This window comes from Girardinichthys multiradiatus, chromosome Y, assembly GCF_021462225.1.
Source record: "Girardinichthys multiradiatus isolate DD_20200921_A chromosome Y, DD_fGirMul_XY1, whole genome shotgun sequence".
NCBI lineage: Eukaryota > Metazoa > Chordata > Actinopteri > Cyprinodontiformes > Goodeidae > Girardinichthys > Girardinichthys multiradiatus.
In genome coordinates, this window is record NC_061818.1 from 36,547,496 (window position 1) to 36,573,077 (window position 25,582).

Below are 25,582 nucleotides of genomic sequence, written 5' to 3' on the forward strand. Positions count from 1 at the left end.
AATTTCTTTTTAGTTAAATAAGGGGAACATTTCCAAACCAACTTGGACCTACATGAAAAGTAAAAACCACCTGAACCTTACAAATGGTTGTGCCACCGTTTGTGGTAACAATTGCAAGCAAGTCTTTTTTGCAGTAAATTGCAATGAGGGCTTTGCATCACTGTAGAGTAATTTTGACCCACTCTTCTTTACAGAATTTTTTTAATTCAGCCACATTGGAGGGTTTTGGAGTGTAAATGCCTGTTTAAGGTTGTGCTACAGCATCTCAATCAGATTTAATTCCTGACTTTGACGAGGCCACTCCAAAACCTTCATTTATTTTTTTGGAGCCATTCAGTGTCGGACTTGCTAGTGTGCTTTGGATCATTGTCCTGCTGTTTAACACAAATGTACTTGAACTTCAGGTCACAAACCGACGACCAGACATTCTCCTACAGGAGTTTCTGGTGGAGAGCAGAATTCATGGTTTATTTGACCACAACAATTCATCCAGGTCCAAAAAGGAACAAAGCAATCCCAAACCATCACACTACCATCACCATGCATAACTACCGGTGTACTTTTCTTTTTCCAAAATGTGTGTTAGCTTTACTCCAGATCAAATTGGACACACACCTTCCACAAAGTTCCACTTTTGTCTCATCAGTCCACAGAATATTTTCCCAAAAGTCTTGGTAAACATCATAATGTTTTTGAGAAATGTGAGAAGTACCTTGTTGTAGTATTATTTGTTCATCAATGGTTTTCACCTTGAAACTCTACCACTGATGTCATTTTTGCCCAGTCTCCTTATCACTGTTGAATCATGAACACTGACCTTGGTTCAGCCAAGTAGGGTGTGTTGTGCTTTGGATGTTGTTCTGGGTTCTTTTGTGACCTTCCGGATGAGTCATTGACACAGTCTCGCAATAATTCTGGCCACTCCTGGGAAAGTTCACTGCAGTTCTGGTTTTTGTTTGTAGACCTTTCAAGCCCAATCAAAATTAGTTTCCTGCTGTTTTCTTTAAATTAGGGGCCCAATGTGTTGCTTTTTGATATATTTTAGCCTACTTTATGTTGCCAGACAAGTTCTATTTAAGTGATTTGTTGTTTCTAAAGATCTGTCAGTATTCCGGCCTGGGTGGTGCTAGTGAAATTGAACCAAAAATGTTGCTTAATCCCAGTAATTCATGATTTAACAAGGGAGGTAATTGCTTAGGGCCAGGTTGGTTTAGATAGATTTTTTACCTTTAATAAATGAAATCATAATTTAAAAACTCTTTTTGTATTTACTCTGGTTGTTTTAGCCTTAAAAAATTGTATCATGGTGTGAAGCATTTAGGCATGATAAAAATGCAAAAACAGAATAAATCTGTAAGGAGGAGAAATCATTTACTTAACAGCACTGCTTTATAAAGTGAAATTGTAAGAAAGCTGATATATTACATCCAATACATGTTTGGCTATCAACAAATTAACAAGCCACACAGTCATTTGTTTGTCAAGTTACTTGATAAGAACTGGTCAATTAAACTTGTTTAAGTCACATATTTAGAATTAATGTCCTGCTTCCTGTCTTATTTAGCTGGTGTTTGACTCACCTGCAGACACAAAGAAGATCCCTGCACTGAGGATGATGTTGTGGCGTGACTTGTAGAACTCACTGGCAGCTATACACAGACCTCCCATGAAGAGCAGGATGACACTGAGGATGGGGAAGATGCTGGAAGCTCGCACCGCACCTGGAGGTAAGACGAGGACATGTAAATGCAGGATAGAAAGAACCAGTGTTTGATTCAGAGTTTAGTCAGAAATGATGATAAAAAGAAGGACAAAGAAAACAGGAAAATGTGACGCACTGACAATCAAAGAAAGAGAAGCACATTAGGATCTAATTCAGCACTGGATCCTTGTGGGAAAGCACATCCTAATCAACACCCTATCAGGTCTGTGAAAGACTATCAACACTGTGAAGTGAGTGTGCATCCCTACAGCGAGCCTGTTCCCCTGCCTTATGTAATCCTCCTCTTACACTCTACCTCTCTGTCGTTCAGAACAGTTCTGCAGCACCATCAGAGCTAGCTGATCGTTTTCAGCACCAATACCACATTCTTTCAAACTGAGTAACATACTGTATATAGAACTACGTTTTAGTGCAACAAATTATTCCAGTTTAAGATAAAATGAGATTGTAGCCTGCAGAACAAACTATTCCAGTGGGTCTGCACATCCTATTGGAGTCTTTTCATCGGGTGGTTAAGATGCTTCTAGTTATCTACGAGACTGCAGTAGGCTAAGGTAGAATGTTTAAAATGTCTTATAGTTTCCCTCCGACTGCCACAACATTGACTACACTTCTTTGATCCAAAAAGCCAAGAATCACCTGCAGCAACACACGCAGGCCCAGGAATCCGGCATAACCTTTGGCTTTCATCATGTTTTTGGCGAAATTGTGTAGCATCACAAGAACATAACTGTTGGGAACCCTTCACATCTGAAGCATGCTATGTAACAAACCTTTGATGGTTTAGCTTGTGTGTGACAAGCAGTAAATTCTTCATCTACCCACTGTTACTTAAACTGATTCAGGCCACTGGGCTAACACTGCTTGCCCAAAGATTAGTGGTGAAGCTAGGGACTGAAACAACTTGCAGCAGAAGGTGGAAATGCCTCTTCACAAAATCTGGGCGAAGCTGTCAGTGACGTGATGGCAGCCAGGGTTACATCGGGTCCAGTACATTGAGAAGACGTCAAAATCTCGTCTTATCAACAACAGGCAACAATGGATCATCAAGGGCAATGTACTAGGTGAACAACTCTGTTATTTCACTGCTAGGGGGTTGTCCCAGAATGTCTTCATCATCTTCTTCAGAGTTTGCTGCAGATTTAGCTACTGTGGTTTCTCACTGCTCCTTTGAACTCAATGTTGTGTTGACTTTTTAGATCTTTTATTAAAATACAAGTGAAAGTGCTTGAATTCGATCATTCTCTTAACTGTTCAGAGAAAAGGTTGCAGTCAGCATTGCTGTTTTCAACTTTGTTCACTAGGAAAGAGCTCCACACAGCAGAGATCACTCCTTCTCTACCATCGAACCCTTAAGTTAGAGAAGAACATCAGGATACATTCAAGTGGTGTCGCCTCTGTTTCATGCTGCATCGCTTACTAGGTTGGAGTATGTGTGTGCAGACTGATGCTGTTTATCGCAGGGAAAATGTAGCTCCTGTCAAACTGGTATCCTGTAGTGTTGGAGCTCTTTAATGAATGCAAGAATGACTACATGTACATGGTATTGGACAAATACCACATGCTGGCATCGGTATCGACCCTTCCCTAGTTTTTGGGACCTTCATGTGAAAAAAGTCCCTAAAAAAGGGCTTTAAGGCTCGGGCATATTTCTGGCCACACTGCAGTGCAGAGGAAGGCTGCTGGTGCCCTTGAAACAAGACAGCATCCTTACAGCCAATTATCAAGAAGCAGAAACTAGAAGTGGAGTATGATGTTACTTTTGAGGTCAGGCAGGGTCATTGGATGGCTGCACAGCATCCTGAGGTGTCAGGTAAAATCAGAGTCATGGCCTGAGTAGCAGACCAGAGTCATTCAGGAGAAACTGTGTGAAAGTGTCCCATACGGTCACCTCCTGTTTAACATGCACACTTAAACTTTTATCAGGGTGGTTAAATTTTCACCACTTCACCTCATCTCCCCATGTACTTGCCTGCCTCAGCACTTCCCCAGTTTCTCCCCCAAAGTGCTGACGCTGGGCTGTGTGGCTCATGCTGAACTTGGCTGCCTGTAACTCCACAGGCACCAGCCGGGGGTCCCGGGGGCCCATCTTCCTGCCTATACCTGCTGACATTCATCACTGCCTTCCTTGCTTTGCTCTTTATCCCACATTCGTTTAGCCCTAGAACCATAAGACTTTGTGGCGGCTGCAAGGCATGGCTGGAAAGTCACCCTGAGCTCACACTTGAGCTGACAGGATACAGTTAACAGCTGCTGCGCCAAGGGGAAGCAACAGCTGGCTGGATGCTCGCACTGTTGGGCTCCCACCTTCAGCACAAAACACAACCAATAAGACCGTGGTTCTTTGGACTGACTGACAAAGCAATCACTTTTTACTGTAGACTACCCAATCTTTGATTTTTTTTTTGCTAAAACTTGCCATATTGCAAAGGAGAGACAAATAAGCATCCTTTGACTGCGTTGTGTTAAAAATCATCGAAAGTTGTTGTGATTGGCTTGAAATAGCGATGTGAATATTTCTGCTTTTTACATCATTGATTTTGGATTACAGCAATTACTATGTTCTGGTCTTGTTTTCTCTGAGGATACTAAATTAAAATTAAATGGGAAATATGACTTCCTTTTAACGCATTTTCTTTTTTTTTTTATGAAGGCAGTCATCTGTAGATTCACTTAAATTCCAATATTTACAGAGATATTTACACATCATTTTTTGGAGGTTACAGTTGGCATTATTTTAGGTTAGGAATCCAAACCTGTACTGTTTGTCTTAAATTACCACATAAGTATTCAATAATTATCTTGAAATTTTTTTAACATTAATTACTTTTATTTAAATTAATAGTTATCCATTGATAATTTAACATTTAATTCACCTAGTTTAAAGCAGCTCAGAGAAAAATAATAGAAACATATTTAAATTTGTTAATGGTGAACTTCTGAATCAATCAAACAAAACAATATGACATATTTTTTTTTTTACCTTTGTAATGACTAAATTAAAACCTGTTTTTCAATGTTGTTATATTGTCCACTCCTTCATTATGTATTGCACCAATTAGGGTTTGAAGGTTTTTTTTCTCAGTCTGAGCTGGAGGATTTTAATAATGCTAGGAAACTAATTTCTTAATTAACATTTAAAACCTTTGTTCTCAAGATATTCAAATGTAATGTTAAAATGAGGCACAGGAACTGATCAACCGAAAATTGACCAAGTCCGATTTCAGGTTATTGCATCTCTAAAGTAAAATGTTTGTTTCTGCAGCTATCTCTACATTTTAAATGAGCGGCAACTGTAAGGGATTTTCAGGTAAATGAAAGATTGTTGAACTAGTAAATAAACAGAAGAGGAAGTGGTTTTATTTTGACATTTTCTCCAGAGTCCTTTTATACAGGGTTGATTTGGAAAAACATTCATGTGGTCATTATTATGAAGTTAGAGCTAATATGAACAGCCATTAAAATCCCATAACCCAGGTCACTGGCTAATAATCAAGACCATCCTTTCACAGTAAAACATTCCCAGCAGATGCAGTTTGTTGCTCACATACTGGCTTTTTTACACTCTTCATTACATAAAATGAAAACTGGTACTAAGACTCAAGTCTCAGACCAGGAGTCCAAGTCAAGCCTCAAGTCTTTAGGGCAAAAGTCGAAGTTGAGTCTGAAGGTTTTCATTTTTGTGACTTAAGTGTGACTAGAGTCGGAATAAATATTTGTTTCTGCTGAATTTGCACTCAAATATTATTTCTCAAAGTCCAAAAAAGGCAGCTGCCAAACATCCAAGGTCTATGTGATACAGGATCCCAAATGGGTGGAGTAGAGAGAGATGTCCTTATCCTCCCTACTCTGTTTCTTTTCTGAGCAGAAGGAGGGTCAGATAGATGGAAGTCTGGGGAAAATTATTAAACTAAACCCATTCTTCAATTGGTTTATTTCAGGAACAAGCTCAGCATCTTCATCCCCTTCTGCTTGCCAAACTGACCACAACCCTTCCCTGCTCATGGAGCCTGCTACTGGTCCATCAGTGTCCACCAGCTCTTTTCTTTCTGTGTCTCTAGAGGTCATGGGAAGAGGCAGCTGGGAATACTAAACTGGAACAAGGCTGCAGGTCCAGATAGTGTCAGCCCTTGAGTCTTGAAGGCCAGGGTGGATCAGCCAAGTGGGATTTTGCAGCATCCCTTCAACCTTAGCCTGACCCATGACAAGGGTCCAGCATTGTGGAAGACATCCCACCTTGTTCCAGTACCTAAAGAACCTCATCCATCAGTCAACTATAGACCTGTTGCCCTGACATCCAGCATTATTAAAGTCCTGGAGAGGCTCCAGCTGGCCCACCGGAGGAAGCAAACAAGCACCTTTTAGGACCCTCTGCAGCTTGCTTAGCACCATGGAGTTGAAGATGTCATCAAACACCTGCTTCTGGACAATCAGGCAGCACTGTGAGGACCATGTTCTCCAGAACATTCAACACAATTCAACCTGATTTGCTTTGTCAGAAACTCCAGAAGACTCAGGTGGCGGCCTCAACAATTTCCTGGATCAAAGAGTACCTGACAAACAGACCACAGTTTGTGAGACTGAATGGTTGTGTTGTCAGCAACACAGGAATGTGAACAACACAGAGGAGATCATTGTAGATTTCAGGAGAAACAGGAATTATACATGTCAAACATGGGGTGGTGGAGTATATATATACACCTTGGTGTTTACCTAGGTAACAGGCTAGAGAGGCAACCGGTAAGCTGTCTACAAGAAGGGAAAGAGCAGGCTGTAATTATTCAGGTTACATAGGTCCTTCAGTGTCTGGAGCAAGATGCAGTAGATCTTCTAAATGTCTGTTGGGGGGAGTGCAATCTCTTATGCCATAATTTGTTGAGGTAGCAGGATCGGAGCCAGAGACTTTAAAAAGCTGATGAAGAAGGTTGGTTCTGTTCTGGAACCTCTAGAGATGATTGTGCAAAGAAGGATTCTTCATAAAATGAAGAAAATGACAGAGAACCTGAGGATTCTCTTCATGAGACAGTCATACAACAACAGACTATCAGAGGCTTCTCACTTAATCTGCTGACTCAAATCTGCTGCAACACAGAATGCCACAGGAGATCAATCCACAGCCATCTATCTGTAATAATTCTTTAAAAAGAACATAGTCACTATTTCATCTAATTTACTTTGGACTTAATGAAGTAGTTTGAATTAAGTTGATTTATATAACTTCAAGCATTTAAATAAAAGAAAATGTGTTTCTACCTGAACATTTTATGTCACTATTAGACATCATGACGTGCTCATGGCTTTCTTTAACCTTGCTTGAAACAGCTTGACCTCTTGGAACCAATCTGTATGATAAAGAAGACTTTAATGGCTCTTTTCATCTTTCCCTTCAGGTTCGTCTTTAACCTGTCTTACTCTTTCTATTGCCCATGATCATCTCCCCCAGCAAAGTCCCTCAAAAAGTCTGTTTTCACCTCAGTCTCTTGTGTAATTTGCTGTCAGTCAGAGGATGAGATAGTTTAAAAGATAAAATTTCATCTCGTTCTCCTGCTCTCCTTGTCTCCTTGCTCGTCCATGGGGAATTGTGGGGTTTAGAGTTACCGGTGAGGGCGGCTTGATTAAATATTAAGTTGTCCTAAGAGTTGACCCCGCTCCTGTGTCCCACTCTGAAATCTTTTAAAATTTCCAAACATCTCTGCCTCCATTCCTGAAAGTACTGACATGGTCATTCACAGCACATTACGAGGGAGAAGGCAAGGGGCCTTGCTTTCATCCATCAGTTTCATTTGCCAGGACAAAAGAGGAGAAGAGGGCCAGCTGGATTTATTGATTGCTGACAGTGGGATGGTTAATGGTGCAAGATCTCAAGGTGACACTAAAGTTGAAAAAAAAATTATTTGCAGACAAATGAGAAAAAGGAAAGTTGTTTTTAATTTCTTTCTGGACGTTTTGTTCAGCTGTATGATCGAGCAAATTTAAAATCTTTTTAAACATCTTTTTCCCAATTTTTCACATTTTCTTACAGAAACAAGCAGAAAGTTTTGTGCAATCATTTTTGATATTGGCAAAACAATAAAAAATTCTGCTTCAGATGTAGGAGAATCTAAAAAGCAAAGCAATATTTTAACTTTCTAAGGAAAAAGGGGTCAAGGCTTTGCATGGCTTTGAGCATCAGCTACCCAGAAGTGCTTCTCCAATCCCAAAATTTCCCTACATTCACATTCAATGCTCTGAAAAGTGCAGTGACCTTCAGAGTGACCTCCCAGCCTGCTGGGCGCCTACTGTGGGATCACGCTGCAGTTTGCTGCACCAGCATGCCCCTGGGATTGGCTGACCATGCTCTACCTCTGAAGAAAACGCTGAAATCCCTGCAGATTTTTCATGCCAGGATGCATCCAGTTCTCGTGCATAAATACAGAGCATGCGAGTGCTCGCTTGTCATTTGATGAAGCCGTGTTTCAGAGCAGAAGACAGGGTCATAACCGATCCCCCAAGGCAGTATGGAAAGCTGCTTTATTTACAACCAGTCCTTTCTTCCTGTGTTCTTCAGGTTACGCATCTTCACGTTTTATTTTTAAGGATTGGCCCTGTCAGAATGTTGTATTCTGCCTGGGGGGATGTTTAAGTATGGCAGTATCCCTGGGGAAAGCAGGCAGAAAAACTGACAAGCTGACAAAAAAGCAGGGAGCAATTCCTGCTGTAGATGGGGAAAAAACTGTGCAGTCTTGCCCTTCTTTAAATATTACATCATTATATCACATGTTTAGAGAAGATTTTGTACTCAAGATGCCTTTCTTCTTGAAAATTACTACTATATGTTTAACTATGTTGTTTTTGTAACTCGATTGATGATTTTGTAAAACAGGTTTTAGCTACATTTTCTACGTTTATTTCAAAATAGCTATAGTTGTGTCTGTTTGCCTATACATGGATTACAGTTTGAGGTTTTTGGACACTGTCTTTCATGACGGAGGAAGCTCATTTCAGCCGCTTGTATCCGGGATCTCGTTCTTTCGGTCATGACCCAAAGTTCATGGCCATAAGTGAGGGTAGGAACGTAGACCGATTGGTAAATCGAGAGCTTCGCTTCTCGGCTCAGCTTTCTGTTCACCACAACGGACCGGCACAGCGCCCCCATTACTGCGGCAGCCGCACCGATCCGTCTGTCGATCTCCCGCTCCATTCTTCCCTCACTCGTGAACAAGACCCCAAGATACTTAAACTCCTCCACTTGAGGCAGGACCTCCCTTCCAACCTGAAGAGGAAAAGCCACCCTTTTCTCCGTAGGGTGGCCGGGCACTCCCTTAGAGATAGTGTGAGGAGCTCGGCCATCCGGGAGGGGCTCGGAGTAGAACCGCTGCTCCTCCACATCGAGAGGAGCCAGTTGAGGTGGCTCGGGCATCTATACTAGATGCCTCCTGGACGCCTTCCTCGGGAGGTGTTCCAGGCACGTCCCACCGGGAGGAGGCCCAGGACACGCTGGAGGGACTATGTCTCTCGGCTGGCCTGGGAATGCCTCGGGCTCCCCTTGGAGGAGCTGGAGGAGGTGTCTGGAGAGAGGGACGTCTGGGTGTCTCTGCTGAGTCTGCTGCTCCCGCGACCCGGTCCCGGATAAGCGGAAGACGATGAGTACGAGTCTTTCATAACCTCATTCAGAGATACATGCAGCTTCATTTCAATGACCGTCAAAAGTCACGAAAAGTATTTTTTCATGACTTTTTAAATTTTTAACCCCATAATTCCTTTAATCTCAGTATGCTATTTTTAATAAATCTACATTATTTTTTACTTACTGTGTAAATGTTCCCTTACTCCACAGTCTCTTATTCCTATATTTTTGCTTTTGAAATTTTTACCTTTGTGTGTATTTGCATGCTTCCGTTTGCCTTTCACTTGGCTGCTTGTACACCTCAATATTCTATTCTATTCTATTCTATTCTATTCTATTCTATTCTATTCTATTCTATTCTATTCTATTCTATTCTATTCTATTCTATTCTATTCTATTCTATTCTACTCTACTCTACTCTATTCTACTCTATTCTATTCTATTCTATTCTATTCTATTATACTCTACTCTACTCTATTCTATTCTATTCTAACAGCTTGTAACACATCTTTTAGCAGCATAAACTCAGTAGTCAGTTTCCTTTAAACCCTATAGAGGTGTAAAACATCTTTAGATGCTTCTGTCCATTGAGATTTGCAGAGATTTAGTTCTGTACTTCTACTAAGGTCCCACTACATTGTTTCAGGTATGGACTTTGACTGGGTCATTGCACCTAGTGATGGTGTCAGATGACACAGAAACATCGGCACATGCGCCGAGCAAACAAGACGCCATGCCCCGCGTCGGCGCACGTATCACCTTAAGGAAAACCACGTGACCGATACAGTTCCTGTGTGTTTGGTTGTGAACGCACCAAATTGTATTTATAAGGTAGAAAATGTATCGACACATTTGTGGGTTTTGTTGGATGGAGATAGTTTGTGTTCTTTGATTGCGCTGGTTTTTGGCTCGTATTTGAAAACCGGCATGGATCATCCAAGGAAGAGAAAGTCTTCTCCCGTGTAGGATCATTTTGATTTAATCACGGAGAATAAGGTAAAGGATTATTTTATTCTCATTTCCACTTTTGATCATTTTTCTTTTGGCGATTGATGAGGCTGTAGTGAATATGATCATTACAGACTGTCAACTGCTTAGCCTTGTGGAGGTGAAGGTACGTGAAACAAAGTGATGAATGGGTGTTATACATGTTAACAAAGTATATGCATGTTATGTGATTTCATTCATTATTCTTCTCCATTTGTGTTATTAATTTTAGGCTATCAAGACCATGATTAGCCAAAGAAAGTCGGAGAAATGATTTGTAAACGGTGCAGTCGCCTCGGCCCAAACTTGTTACCACAGATGATGTTTCTAAATAAAAATGTGAATGAACCTTGTTCAGTCTGTTTCCAGTCTTTATTGAATTTGCCTGCAATGACTTTTTAAATCCAACAGATGTCACTGCAGGTGATACAGCAACACAGTTTCAACACAGTGTCGACACAGTTTGGAAAAGGTGCCATACACCCAACGAGGCCTCATCTGCCCATCACTAATTGCACCATCTTGATCATTTTCTATTTCAGACATTCTGTTGTAGATTTGAAGCTATGTTTAGAATTGTCACCATGGTGATACAACAGTTTAGGCAAATCATCATCCCTCCTCCACCGTGCTTGACTTGTTTTATAGCAGATGATGCTGGATTTGTTTTTTGTTTGTTTAAAGACGGTGCTGTGTCTTATGGGCAACAGTTTCTACTTTGGTCTCGTTTGCCCATAAGACGTTGTTTCATAATTTTTGTAGTTTATTCAGATGCAACTATGCAAACCTACATTATGCTGCCATATTATTTTTAAAGTGACAAGAATGTCTCCTGGAAAACCTTGTGAGTAAAACCTTTAGTATTTACCTTATTGTCCGGTTACAAACCTTAACATTTAACATGCTAACTGAAGCCAGTAGTGTTTCATTGTCAAATTTCTCTAAGCATATTGTGTCATTAGGGACAGTGGCCCTGAGTGGATTGTCAACTATCTTCTCTTTGACCCATTTGTGAATAATCTATCTTACTGTAGAATGCTGGACCTCAAACAATTTGAAAAGCCTTGTAATCCTTCCCAAACTGATGGATGGCATCAAGTGTTTTTAAAAGTCATTGCTGATCACTATCCAGCCTGGCGTTGTGTTAACACACCAGAAGAGTCTACAGTAGCAACTTCTGCTTTTTTAGAGGTGCTCACACATACATCTAGTGGAAGCAGCTAGAGTGTACTAAGTTATTCCCTATCTTTGTAGTTGTAACTTGCCAGTAGAGGAGAAAAATATATGCGTTTGAGCACATTTACAACAGGACTGGATTGCCATTAACATCACTTAACCATCTTTTCAGAGCAACTGCGACGCTCATTAGATGTACATCTGTTACAGCTTCACAGTGTACAGAAGAGTCCTGCTGGATGGCGATTATCTCTGCCAGGGTGACATTATTGTGATAGAGGGTGGTTCGGATGGCTGCCGTCTTGGGACATGGTGGTAAAATGCAATGTAAAATGCTGTCATTTTTTTTCAGCACACTTCAAAATGAAAGCTGTGACCTCTGTTCTAACAGCTAATGACAGAGGCGACCGTTGCAGCATTTTGTGTTTCTGAAGGCTTCACCACAGCCCAGAAAGGAGGCTCTCCAGAGTCCTGTGATTAGCAGTGAGGTCGCTGTTTAGATATGGGTTGAGGTCATTTAATTGCAGAACAAACTCTCTTTAATTTCCGCCCAATAACATCCACTGATGTGATACAGACTTGACTTGTATTTCTGAGTCTAACATTATGGTACAAGAGTAAAACAAAATGATATGAAACTGCTCCTTTGTATTTCATAAAGTTACTATAAGTAAAAATACAGTTTCATGAAAAAGTATTTGCCTTTATAAATGTCTTTTTTTTTGCTGAAAATTGGCTTTTTACAATACTTAGGAGAAAGTTTGGCCCACTTTCTTTGCAGAATTGTTTTAATGAGCCATAATAGATGATTTCCAAGCTGGGATGGCCTGGTTAGCAGACTGGTTTGGATATCTTTTTTCCCAAAATAAATAAAGTCACCATTTGAAAACTGCTTCTTGTATTTATTTATCCTTGTTTGAACTGTGGTTGTTGAACAGAAATATTTAAGTCCTTTTTTTCAGATGCATTACATGTTACTCCAACAGAATATAGACTTTTGTTTCCCTTTTCGACTACACCACTGCTTAATACGACCATGGGCTACAATGGTAAAATATGCTAAAGAGGAGTATAACATTACAGTACAGTAATGAGCCATATTGAGTAACGTTGCCTTTAGTGTGCCTTTCCCCTTCTTGCCTGTTGGACCAGTATAGTAATGATGGAAGCTGCCAGCAAGCGTGCCAACAGGCTCGTAGAGTCACAAGGTGCAGGAGCTGATACTGTGTGCACTGTATTGATTGGCACGGCACCGGCTCTGCTTGGTGTCCGAATTCTACTAGTGCTCTGCTGCTGGCTGACAAACTGAGACATAACGCGGCTCGGTTTTGGAGCAACAGTGGATGCCGGCACATGCAGCCTTGGTCCAAATGGTAACGAAATCCCCACCACTGAATGCATCCAAGTGGATTTAGTTTGTGGTCAGAGTTTAAGAGAATTTTCTGATAGACTGCATGCAGAACCAATGACTATAGTGTTTTGTGTTTGAGCTAATTTTACATTAAAGCAAATCGGCATTAAAAATTCCTAATAAGGATTCTTAGATGCTCGTAAATTTCCTTCTGTGCAGCCAGACCTTGTAATTTTTTGATGTGGTCTCTGTCTTTGACTTGTGAGTCATTCGGGTATTAAAAGCTCCTTAACACAAGGGATGAATCAATTTTATGTTGACACACAACTTGCCATTTAGTAAAGAACCAGTTTTAATTTGGATCTTTAGGCACTTTGTTACATCTGTAAAAAAATAGGATATCCTGAAGCCTCGTTCACAAAACTGTTCCGTCATAAAGCCGGAATGACAAACTGCTCTCTAAGCTGCCTCTGACTGTTCATAAATCACCAAGTTAAACCCACCATGTCCCGAAAATCTAAGATTTTCACAATTAAGCAGATGATGTGGAACTAAAGGAGGCATGTAGTGAAACCCAGCAAGGTCGAAAAGAGCGTTACTCATAAAATGTGTCAGAAATTTTTTTAGTCTATTGAGAGCTGAAACAATTAATCACGAGTAATCGATTATTGAAATAATCTTTAACTAATTTAATAATTGAATAATTGTTTACTGGAGTATACTGACATTAAAACCTGCCATTTGCTGGAAGAAAAACCCACTCAGAGCAGTAATTAAGCCAATACTGTACCAAAAATATATAAATTTTGCATTTAAGATTAAAAACCTTCTTTATCAGTTCAGAAACAAGCTCAGCATCCTCCTCTCCTGCTCACAGCCAAACAGACATCCCACCCTCCTTTGACCCACAGGACCCACAGCTGTCCAGTAACACCTCAAATGTTTTATCTGCCACTTCAACCCTAGACCCTTCTGCTTCTACATGTTTGCCTTCAACCATATCAGAAGATGCTGATGCTTCCTTTGCTTCCCCCTTCCACCTGTGTGTCTCAAGAAGTCAGGTGAAGATGCAACTGGAGAGACTGAACCGGAATAAGGCTGCAGGTCCAGATCATGTCAGCCCTAGAGTCCTGAAGGCCTGTGCAGAACAGCTCTGTGGGATTCTGCAGCACCTCTTCAACCTTAGCCTGGCCCAGAAGAAGGTTCTGGTGTTGTGGAAGACCTCCTGTCTTGTTCTGGTACCAAAGAAAACTCACCCATCAGTCCTCAATAACTATAGACCTGTTGTCCTGACATCCCACATCATGAAGGTCCTAGAGAGACTCCTGTTGGCCCATCTGAGTAAGCAAACAAACAGACCACAGTTTGTGAGACTGAAGGGTTATGTGTCTAACCAGGTAGTCAGCAGCACAGGAGCACCACAGGGGACTGTACTCTCACCATTCCTTTTCACTCTGTACACCTCAGACTTCCAGTACAAAACAGACTCCTGTCATCTGCAGAAATACTCGGATGATTCTGCAGTCGTGGGGTGGATCAGAGATGGACAAGAAGCTGAGTACAGGAAGGTGGTGGACCGCTTTGTGGCATGGTATGGAGACAATCATCTCATTTTGAACGTGAATAAAACACAGGAGATGATTGTAGATTTTAAGAGAAACAGGAATAAGTCAAAAACTATTTCTATCATGGGAGAAGAAGTGGAGGTGGTGGAGGAGTATAAATACCTCGGTGTTCACCTGGACAACAGACTAGAGTGGAGATGCAACTGTGAAGCCGTCTACAAGAAGGGACAGAGCAGACTGTACTTCTTGAGGAAGCTTAGGTCCTTTGGTGTTTGCAGCAAGATGCTGCATATCTTCTATAAGTCTGTTGTGGAGAGTGTGATCTCTTCTAGAATCATCTGTTGGGGAAACAGCATCAGAACCAGGGACTTAAAAAAGCTCAACAAGCTGATAAAGAAGGCTGGCTCTGTTCTGGGGACTCCTCTGGAACCTCTGGAGATCATTGTGGAAAGAAGGATTCTTCATAAAATGAAGAACATTATGGAGAACCCTGAGCATCCTCTTCATGAGACTGTCCTAAAACAACAGAGTGTCTTCAGTCAGAGGCTTCTTCAGATCTGCTGTAAGACGGAGCGCTACAGGAGATCCTTCCTGCCCACAGCCATCAGCATCTACAGCGGCTCTTTGAAGAAACCTTCATAATGAGCTACAACAATATTTAATTTCCCTTTGGGATTAATAAAGTATTTTTGAGTTGAATTGAATTGAATCTGTTAATAGGCTCTATCCAGAACTCCTCAAGTGACATAGTTTTAGCTTCACCTGCTTCAAATTCAATAAAAAATATCCTATTAAGCACCTTTTGCTATTTGATTAATCGGTTAATTGAAAAAAGAGTCAACAAATTAATCGATAAGGAAAATAATTGTTAGTTGCAGCCCTACTCCTATTCTAAAGGGTTCAAAAAATTGGTTGCATTAGATGCCCTACCGGTTCTCTCCTACATGCCAGCATCACTGCTTCAGCAGTCCAGTGGTACGTGTTGTCTCGGCACATTGCCCTGCAACATGTCTGTTGTGAGGTAATGGCAAAAAAATGTTGCCATGAATCTGGTGTGTTTTTACCTGAAATGCCCAGCTGGTCACACAGGGCTGGTCCCTCCAGCCACAAAGCCGAATAACCTTTACATAAGTCAGCGAATATGGGGCTGTAACTGTCTCCCCCTGTGGCTCAAAGGTTTAATTTTAACCCTTGGTCTTGCAATAAGATTTTGCTGAATTTCCTTTCCTTAAAGACAGGTTTTTCAGATACTGTTCATCTGGTGTAGATGTTTTTAACCACATCATTCCATCCTTTGCGTCCACTTGTCTACTTACATGCTGTTTAATGCACAGACTGCAAAATATAATTTAAAGAACAGGGAATGGACTCAAATGAGTGAAAAAGCAACCATAATCCAAAGAAAATCTTGGACAAACATTCTGAAAGTCTGGAGAACTACTGGCAAATACCACTTTTGGATATCCACAAAGTTTGGGTGCTTTAAAGCAAAATGCAAAAAGTCAAACACAGGCAAACATCAACTTAATACACTTGCAGTATGAAACTGAATCGGAACCTTTAACTTGTGTATGACAGTCTGTATCTTGGTTAAGGTTGTTAATTTGATTTGACATTTTTTGACAGCTGTGCTGCAGAACCACACTCTGTCACCTCCATCTCAATGGCCGACCCGAACAATCATGACTGAGAATCACTTTCTTTGAGGACCCAGACTGAAGCTGACAAGGCGACAAAAACCCCCAAAAACAACTAGTGAGTAACCATGGCAACCTAGTCTACTGACTCTAGTTGATCGCTCATGAAAATATGATGCAAAATTACAAGAAACAGAAAATAAACACGATTTAGGATCTAGTCAACTGAGCATTGGCGAGATGTTTGTGCTGCTAAGAAACCCGATTTCTAATGACTTGTTTGGCTGAATCTGGGGTACATACTTCCACCATCAGCACTCCTAGCAAGTGTTATCTTGTCTACTGTGTTGCTTTGCTAAATGGTCTCAGAGATGCCTACTACATATTGGTTTTACAAAAATTAAGACAATAAATATCTTGTCATACTGTTGTTGATTATATATATATTTTAATCTTTATTAGAAAGATCCATATGCATTGAAAAAATGCACAATATTGTGACAACCCAAATCAGAACAACTTAGTGAAAATTCACTGGTGAAAAAACAGGCAGAAAGTCCTGTGTCCAGCACCACCTCCCTCTACCGGGTGTTGTCTCCCTCTTACTCCCCCACCAACCCCTTCATCTCCCCTCTTTCACTGACAGGGTCGAGAGGAAATTAGCATTGGCTCCTAATCAGCCTCCCCCAGCCCTGAATGTGCTGATCTGCAGGACAGGGTCATGCTAATCAGGTGCCTCAGCTCGCAGGCACATTGATTTAATACAACAAGCGCTTATTAATCCCCTCCACATCTCCTCCTCCTCAACACGGAGCCCTTGCACCGTCTTCTTCCCTGCCAATATGCTTGTTGCCCCCTTCAACCCTTCCCATCAACCTGATGTTGAATAAAACACATTGTAAGTTGTCAAACACACACTGAGAAATAATAATGTTGGCTAACAATTTTTTTCACATTTAATAGAAATGTTTTGACAGTTTTCAGACTAAATTTAGATTACAGTGTGTTCTAACAACACACCTCAAAGGCAAAGCAGATTTTGACGGAAACTGATGTCAGTGGAGATATTTCTGACGTAGCAGCCCAGATGTTCAGACACATAGGACACCTCCAGTCATTTTATTAAGAATTATTTTGCGTCCTGTGCTGTTTTGTTTGAAAGTGTAATACTTTATTTTTTAATTTTTCATTCTCAGAAACTTTTACAACTTGGTTGAGACAGGGATGCATCTAAAACATGCAGGACACACGTGCCCATCTCTGCTTAAGTATGCTTCGTACATGCTTAGGCAAAGCAAATATGAAATCTATACGTCTGCCAATTTTACATTTTTATTATGTATAACTTAAACTGGGGCTCCCATGAACCGGAACACCTTGTATGATAAAAAATCCTCCAGATCATGGAATGTCTTGCAAGGTCTTGTTTAGGTCTTCTGAGGACGAAAAATGCAGAGATCTTCCTATCATTTGTGGTACACGATGGTTTTTAGCAAAACTGTAATAACAAAACCTCCTGCAGAAACAGACATTGCTGTATTTTTAAGAATAGCCTCTTACTAGTATAGTTAGAAAAATCACTTGAATATCAGTGATGCATGATGTCCACTTTGATGGACAGATAATTATTTGCATTGTTTCCCATCACAGAAAGAATAAGTCAAAGTTTTGAGAATTATGTTTTTCATTCAGCAGCACTGTTCTCCAGACCTGGAAGCCTTCATCATAAACTGTAAGCCTTTCTATTCCCCCCGTGAGTTCGTTTCGTTCATCCTGGTCGGTGTTTACATCCCCCCGCAAGCTAACGTGCAGGTCGCACAGCGCATGCTCGCCGACCAGATACTGAGTGTGGAGCGGACCAACCCGGACTCCTTAGTAATCGTCGTTGGCGACTTTAACAAAGGTAATCTGACCCACGAACTCCCCAAATATAGACAGTTTATAAAATGTCCGACCAGAGAGGACAACATTCTGGATCACTGTTACACCACCATCAGAGACGCTTATCACGCCGTCCCACGTGCTGCACTGGGCCAATCCGACCACATCATGGTCCACCTGATTCCTGCATACAGGCAGAAAGTAAAGCTCTGCAAACCTGTTGTGAGGACGACAAGGAAGTGGAGCAGTGAGGCTGTGGAGAATCTCCAGGCGTGTTTAGGCTGTACAGACTGGGATGTGTTCAGGACTACTACCAACAGTCTGGACGAGTACACAGAGGCTGTGACTTCCTACATCAGCTTCTGTGAGGACAGCTGTGTACCATCATGCACCAGGGTGAGTTACAACAACGACAAACCCTGGTTCAAAGCTAAACTCAGAAGGTTAAGACTGGATAAGGAAGAGGCCTTCAGGAGTGGGGACAAAGACATATACAGAGAGGCAAAGTACAAGTTTGGCAAGGCAGTGAAAGAGGCCAAACGACTGTACTCTGAGAAGCTCCAAAACCAGTTCTCAGCCAACGACTCTGCGTCTGTCTGGAAAGGGCTCAAGCAAATCACCAACTACAAGCCGAAAGCCCCCCACTCCATCAACGACCGACGCCTCGTCAACGACCTGAACGAGTTCTACTGCCGCTTTGAAAGACAAAGGGACAGTCCTGCAACCATCCCCCACGACGCCCCCCAACAGCTGCAGCCACAATCCACCACCCCCACCTCAAGAGGGGCCTTGGCACCTCCAACCCCCACCCTGAAGTTCCCCCCCACCAGCCCCCTACCCACGCCGAGGACGGCTCTTTCCATCCAGGAGAGGGACGTCCCTTCAGGAGACAGAACCCCCGGAAAGCTGCTGGTCCGGATTCTGTCTCACCAGCCAGCCTGAAGCACTGCACTGATCAGTTGTCTCCAGTCTTCACAGACATATTTAACACCTCACTGGAGACATGTCATGCGCCAGCCTGCAGTTTGCCTACAGAGCCAACAGGTCTGTAGATGATGCAGTCAACCTAGCCCTTCACTTCATCCTCCGGCACCTGGACTCCACAGGAACCTATGCCAGGATCCTGTTTGTGGATTTCAGCTCTGCCTTCAACACCATCGTCCCAGTTCTGCTCCAGGAGAAACTCTCCCAGCTGAGTGTGCCCGACTCCACCTGTAGGTGGATAACTGACTTCCTGTCTGACAGGAAGCAGCGCGTGAGGCTGGGGAAGCACGTCTTTGACTCCCTGACCATCAGCACCGGTTCCCCCCAAGGCTGTGTTCTCTCTCCTCTGTTCTTCTCCCTGTACACCAACAGCTGCACCTCCAGTCACCAGTCTGTCAAGCTTCTGAAGTTTGCGGACGACACCACCCTGATTGGACTCATCTCTGATGGTGACGAGTCTGCGTACAGATGGGAGGTGGACCATCTGTTGGACTGGTGCAGCCAGAACAACCTTGAGCTCAACGCTCTAAAGACAGTGGAGATGGTTGTGAACTTCAGGCAGAACCCAGCCCCACCTGCCCCCATCACCCTCTGTGACTCCACAATTGACACTGTAGAATCTTTCCGCTTCCTGGGAACCATCATCTCCCAGGATCTCAAGTGGGAGCCAAACATCAGCTCCCTCATCAAGAAAGCCCAGCAGAGGATGTTCTTCCTGTGGCAGCTGAAGAAATTCAACCTGCCAAAGACTATGATGGTGCACTTCTACACAGCCATCATTGAGTCCATCCTCACCTCCTCCATCACCATCTGGTACGCCGCTGCTACAGCCAAGGATAAGGGCAGGCTGCAGCGTGTCATTCGGTCTGTTGAGAAGGTGATTGGCTGCAGTCTACTGTCGCTCCAGGAACTGTACACCTCCAGGACCCTGAAGCGGGCAGGGAAGATTCTGGCTGATCCCTCCCACCCCGGTCACAGACTCTTTGAGACTCTCCCCTCTGGCAGGAGGCTGTGGTCCATCCGGACCAAAACCTCACGCCACAAGAACAGTTTTTTCCCATCTGCCACCAGCCTGGTTAACAAAGCCCGGAAACCACACTGACACTCTCCCTTCCCCCCCCCCCCCCTTTTTTTGCTGACAGGACACTTGTAACCTGTAACTCTATGCGTTACATTAACGCTCAGCATGGACTCCTGCTTTACTTGCACTGCCATACTTGCACAATGATCACCTGCACTGTTGTATTGCTCTTGCATCTTATACTGCTCTATATTTACTCTCACTCACTTAAAACTGTGCACATATATTTATATTATATTGTAGATATGTTTATACTGTTTAATTTGTATTGTATTGCACCGACTACGCCAAAACAAATTCCTTGTATGTCCAAAAATGTACTTGGCAATAAAGCTTTTCTGATTCTGATTCTGATTCTGAGAACTACTCAAAGCACTTTTACACAACAACTTGGTTCTCATACGGATACATATTCATATGCCAATAAGCAGATCGTCAGGCAACTTGGGGTTAAATGTCTTGCCCAAGGGCACATCAACAGCTGGTGGAGGAGGAAGCTGAAATTATTCCCACAACTTTCCAATTGCAAGACAACCACTCATCCCAGTGAGCCACAGCCGCCTCATCAGAAGCCTGATATTTCCTTTATTATATAGTTCCAGCTGTCTAGTATTATTCCTGTTACAGTTGGGAGGAATTTTTCAAAGAAAATACAAACTTAAATCCTCCTAACAGGCTTGCAGTGTTTAAGGAGCATAATGGTTTGGGACATAAAAAATGATGAAAAGCTGGGCAGCAGGCGATATATCATTACACCTGTTTCCGCTGCTAATACCCACACATCATTGAGCTGAATGGATTGTGTGGGTTATGGTGGTAGACTGGTGGCTGCATCGGAAACAAATGACTCTTTATTAACAGCTTTCCTGAGGCGAAGAGAGAACACATTTTCTGCAGAGTCCTTGTACCTGCTACAAACCTAGAAAGCTCCAGGAGACTATAAAAAGCTAGATCCCACTGGCTTTCTGCATTCAAGCAATTTGCAACCCCAAATCAGACAAACTTAAGTTAAATGGTTCTAAAATTTTGCTAGATTTATATTTAAGTGCAGACATTAATAACTAATGTTATTTCAAGTTTTAGGTTTCAGATAGAAATCTATTTGTTCACTCTTGAGTTTCACATTCCAAAGAAATTAGGGATGTGGTCAGCAGACCAAATTTACCGGGGGGGGGGCAGGGTTGGGTCAGTATTTTTCCCAGAGGGCACAGAACAAAAAAAACAACAACACCATTTTAGACCCCTGATCTAGCAGATGAAAAAAATGTAGATAAGTTTACACCCAACGAATGAAGCTAAAATCAGAATCAGAATCAGCTTTATTGCCAAGTTCGTACATACAAACAAGGAGTTTGCCTCCGGTACACTTTGCTCTTTTGTTCTGTTTTTGCATTACAGAATATACAAATTTACAATTTACAATTTACAATGTACAATATACACATATTAATAAAAAAGGTGCATTTGCAACATCTGTATGCTGTTGTTCTGTACTCTATTGAATGTTCAACAGAGAAACAGCCTGGGGGAAGAAACTGTCTCTGTGGCGGCTGGTTTTAGTGAACAGTGCTCTGTAGCGCCACCTGAAGGTAAAACTCTGAACAGTTTATGTGCAGGGTGTGTGGGGTCTGCAGAGATTTTAGTAGCTCTTTTCTTGACCCTTGACCTGTATAAGTCCTGGATGGAGGGAAGTTCAGCCCTGATTATTCTCTCTGCAGTCCTGATTATTCGTTGCAGTCTGGACCTGTCCTGTTTTGTGGATGAGCCAAACCACACTGAGATGGATGAAGACAGGACAGATTGAATGATGGCAGTGTAGAAGATGACCAACAGCTCCTGTGGAAGGTTGAACTTCTTGAGTTGCCTCAGGAAGTACAGTCTCTGCTGGGCCTTCTTTCGAACAGTATCTATGTGTGAAGACCATCTCAGGTCCTCAGAGATGGTGGTTCCTAAGAACCTGAAGTGGTCCACGGCCGATACAGTGTTGTTGAGGATGGTGAGGGGGGTGTATGGGGGTGGTGTTCTCCGAAAGTCCACCACCATTTCCACAGTCTTGAGTGGGTTCAGTTCAAGGTAGTTCTGACAACACCAGTGTACCAGCCGATCCACCTGCTGTCTGTATGCAGACTCATCACCGTCCTGGATCAGTCCAATAACAGTGGTGTCATCTGCAAACTTAAGGAGTTTCACGGACGAGTCCGATGAGGTGCAGTCATTTGTGTACAGAGAGAAGAGGAGTGGGGATAGAACACACCCCTGGGGGGCACCAGTACTTATTGATCTGGATCGGGAGAAGATGCTCCCCAGTCTCACCTGCTGCTGTCGGTCTGTCAGGAAGCTGTTGATCCACTGACAGGTGCAACACCTCAATTTTTTAATTATTGTTAAAGTGAAACTGTAAACGTAAAAAATGAAATTGGTCCAGGGGACCAATCAGCTTTAGTTTCTGTGCCAGCGTATATCATCACAAGAAACCTATTCAGCATTAGGTTTTCAGTACAGGGGCCAGGACCAGTTCTACAGGGGTACTGTTGGCCCCTGTTTAGAACCGCCCATGGATGTGGACTTGAATGCATTTGCAAAATGTAATCTGCCTTTTTATGTTGCTTCTTCCTTTCTGAGTGGCCTTTCAACCCGTGTCAGTACAGAACTAGTTTCACGGTGCATAATAACACTATCTTACCAACTCTAGTCAACATCTTCACAAGGTATTTTGTTTTTCTTTTATCTGGAATCGATTCACACATTTCACTCTAAAACACCTTCATCTCTGGGACCCATAACCCGTCTCCTTACTGGATGATGGCAGGACATTTATTTGTCTATACTGCATTTAATTGTTTGAACAGAAGACAGTGGCACCTTCAGGCATCTTGAAATTGTTCCCAAGGATGAATCAAGTGTCTGGCAGTATACGTTGCACAAGAATATCTGCTAGAACTTTCTATATTATTGTTACATCACAGAAGTGAAACTGAAAGCCTCTGAGGGGGACCCCAGGGCAGACCTAGAACTCTGGAGGGACTATTTTCCCTTTTGGCTGAGAAAGACTTGAGGTACCACAGAATGAGGTGAAGAGTGTTACCAGGAAGAGGGATATGTCTAGGTTTTCCTCGTGGTCTTGTTAGCTTAGATAAGCAAAAGATAATGGACAGATGGTTAGATTGATTGATTCTTTTGCTCACAACAAACAGCTCATCACCACAGGTCAGGGTGTGTGTGATAGTCAATCCCAGATGCCTCTGAGCCCAGAAAGTTTATGCTGCTTCTGAACAAGGTTAGTGTAAGGTTTAAATTTAGCACGGTAGTTTTAAGTTTATCAGTTGTCTGATAGCATGTTCAATAAAGTTTTGTGAATTTGCTATTTTTTATACTTTAGCTCCCTGGACACCATTTCCAATTCTGAAGCAACTCTGAATCACCCGAACACACATAGACGTCTATGCAAAATGGGTGGCGAGTGTACTGTAAAATCACAAAGGCCTGCTTCAAAGCTCTGAATTATATTAAAAGTGACATGACAAGGCTTTAGAGGTAGTGGTGTTGTCCTGAAACCACAGATAGCTGAGTGAAAGCATAGTAATTATCTTCTATGATGCATTCAAACTGGAGTAAATGAAAAGACAATACGTCCCTCTGTAACCCTGAAAGAACGTTTCAGTTACTTAATTTATTGTGAATTCATTCTTTGAGCTGTGCATTGTGTACACCGAATGTATTTTCTTCAAACGATGCAGATTCTTTTGCTTTGGGCTGTATATGGATCTGCTTTCCCTCTGTCTTAAACAATTTTCATTTTGATTGTTCTTTCCAAAAAAAAACACAAATTGTCAAACTGAATCATACATGGAGATGAAAAGGACATGCCTGCTGCGCCTGTAAAGTTACTTAGATGAGCCCAATGGCACAACAGTCTAATGCAGCTTATTTTGTACAATCTAATCTCTGTATATTATGGGGACGGACTCCATCAGCTCTGTATTTTACAAGCTGAGCTGCCTACTTATTCCCCTTTAATAATGCATAAAGTCAGAGGACTGCTGTTCCCTCGGTCAATCAAGACAAAAATGATTGGCCTTTACTTTACTAGCCCATTGTCTGTATTGTGTGTGTTTTATGTATCAGTCAATGAGTTCCTTGTTTGTTGATACCGACACTACTGAAAATAGTAGAACACACATTGTCACTGTGCATGCACGGGATGTCTAATGAACTGAGGGCTAGTGAACTCTTCTGCTGAGAATTAACACATCATATTGTCATCTGACATCCTAACTGTGCTACTCTGTAAGCTGATATCAGCCCCTGCCTGTGCCCTACAAGCCCTCGCCCCAGACCCATTGATTTTATCGGGCGACACCAAAGCCAGCTCAGGCCAGCGTCCAGTCCCCCCGAGGCCGAGGGGTGACAAGGGCCTCATCGATATCAGAGAACACTCTCAGATAAGCTCATGCAAACAGCATGAAATGGAGACGGATGTGGAAAAGAAAGAGCCGGAAAAGTTTGTCGGACAGTTAACCGAGTGCATGGAAATGTTCTGTGTCAGTTATTCAAAAACATGAGTTCGTGTTCATGGACTACATAGCTGCACTTATCTTTTTTTTTTTTTTATTATCTGTTTTGTTTCTTTTGGAGTAATGGCTTCTTTTTCTCTGAGTGGCCTTTAACCCCTTGTTGTCCTTGTACAGGACTCATTTCATTGTATATTGGGACACTCTTTTCACACCAAGACTGGTCCACATTCCATGGGCGAGATAAAAGCCATGCAGATCGTCTGATGTTTGAGGTTGAATAAATGGTGGGAGCGCCCTTTCCAACAGCAACATCTAGGTCTTAACTCTACAGGTGATGTCCAGGTCCTTCATTTGTCATGGAAGAAGAGTGTCAATAATTTATGTTTCTCTATACTAAATACATTTATTTATATGTCACAGCTTCATTTCTGTTGTGAAATATTAGAACCCAAAAACATAGATCAGGAATTACTGTCGTATGCCTTTATTTAAAAGAACTTCAATCCAATTTCAATGAATTAATGACAAATTGTTGGATTTATTGGATTCTGGCACTTCTGGATTTCATCATGCAGTTATTTTTTCAAATTCCGGTAAAGGGATCAATAAAATACAATTCAATCTCAAATTTAAGAAAATCAGACCTCCTTGGCCTCACCTGGCCTCTGTTATTCAGTTATAGCATTAGCGGATTGCATAACTGGGCGTTTTCTTCCCATCTTTCATGTTCTCTCAGCTGCTTAGCGCCCAGTAGAGCAGTGGATGATGGAAGCTCCAACACGGCATGATTTAAAAACCCACTGGCGTTTCAGTGTGCCTCAGCTGGCTTATATAACCCAGCGTGGATATGCAAACTGCCTAGCTGCTGGGGGAGCAGAACGCACATACCACACACAGCAGCTACTGCTCTGTGTGTTGTATGCATTTGTCCGTGTGTGGATGTTGGCATGAGAACGGCACATCAGTGTTTGCATGTGTAGCAAAATTAAGTCAGGATTTGTGTGTTTTTTTGCTCAACAACCGCATCATCAAAAATCTCTCTCCTCCTTGCCACGCTTCATGATGGTGTCAGCAGCA

The 25,582-nt window shown here is 42.2% G+C and overlaps 1 protein-coding gene across 1 annotated transcript in view; it reads right to left on the reverse strand.

Annotated features, from left to right (window-relative positions):
• LOC124863749 (voltage-dependent calcium channel gamma-2 subunit) overlaps nucleotides 1-25,582 on the reverse strand; it is a 93,852-nt gene that overhangs the window by 2,602 nt on the left and 65,668 nt on the right. The window contains exon 3 of the mRNA XM_047358217.1: nucleotides 1,581-1,721. Coding sequence (XP_047214173.1) covers nucleotides 1,581-1,721 — 141 coding nt within the window. The remainder of the gene's footprint in view (nucleotides 1-1,580; nucleotides 1,722-25,582) is intronic.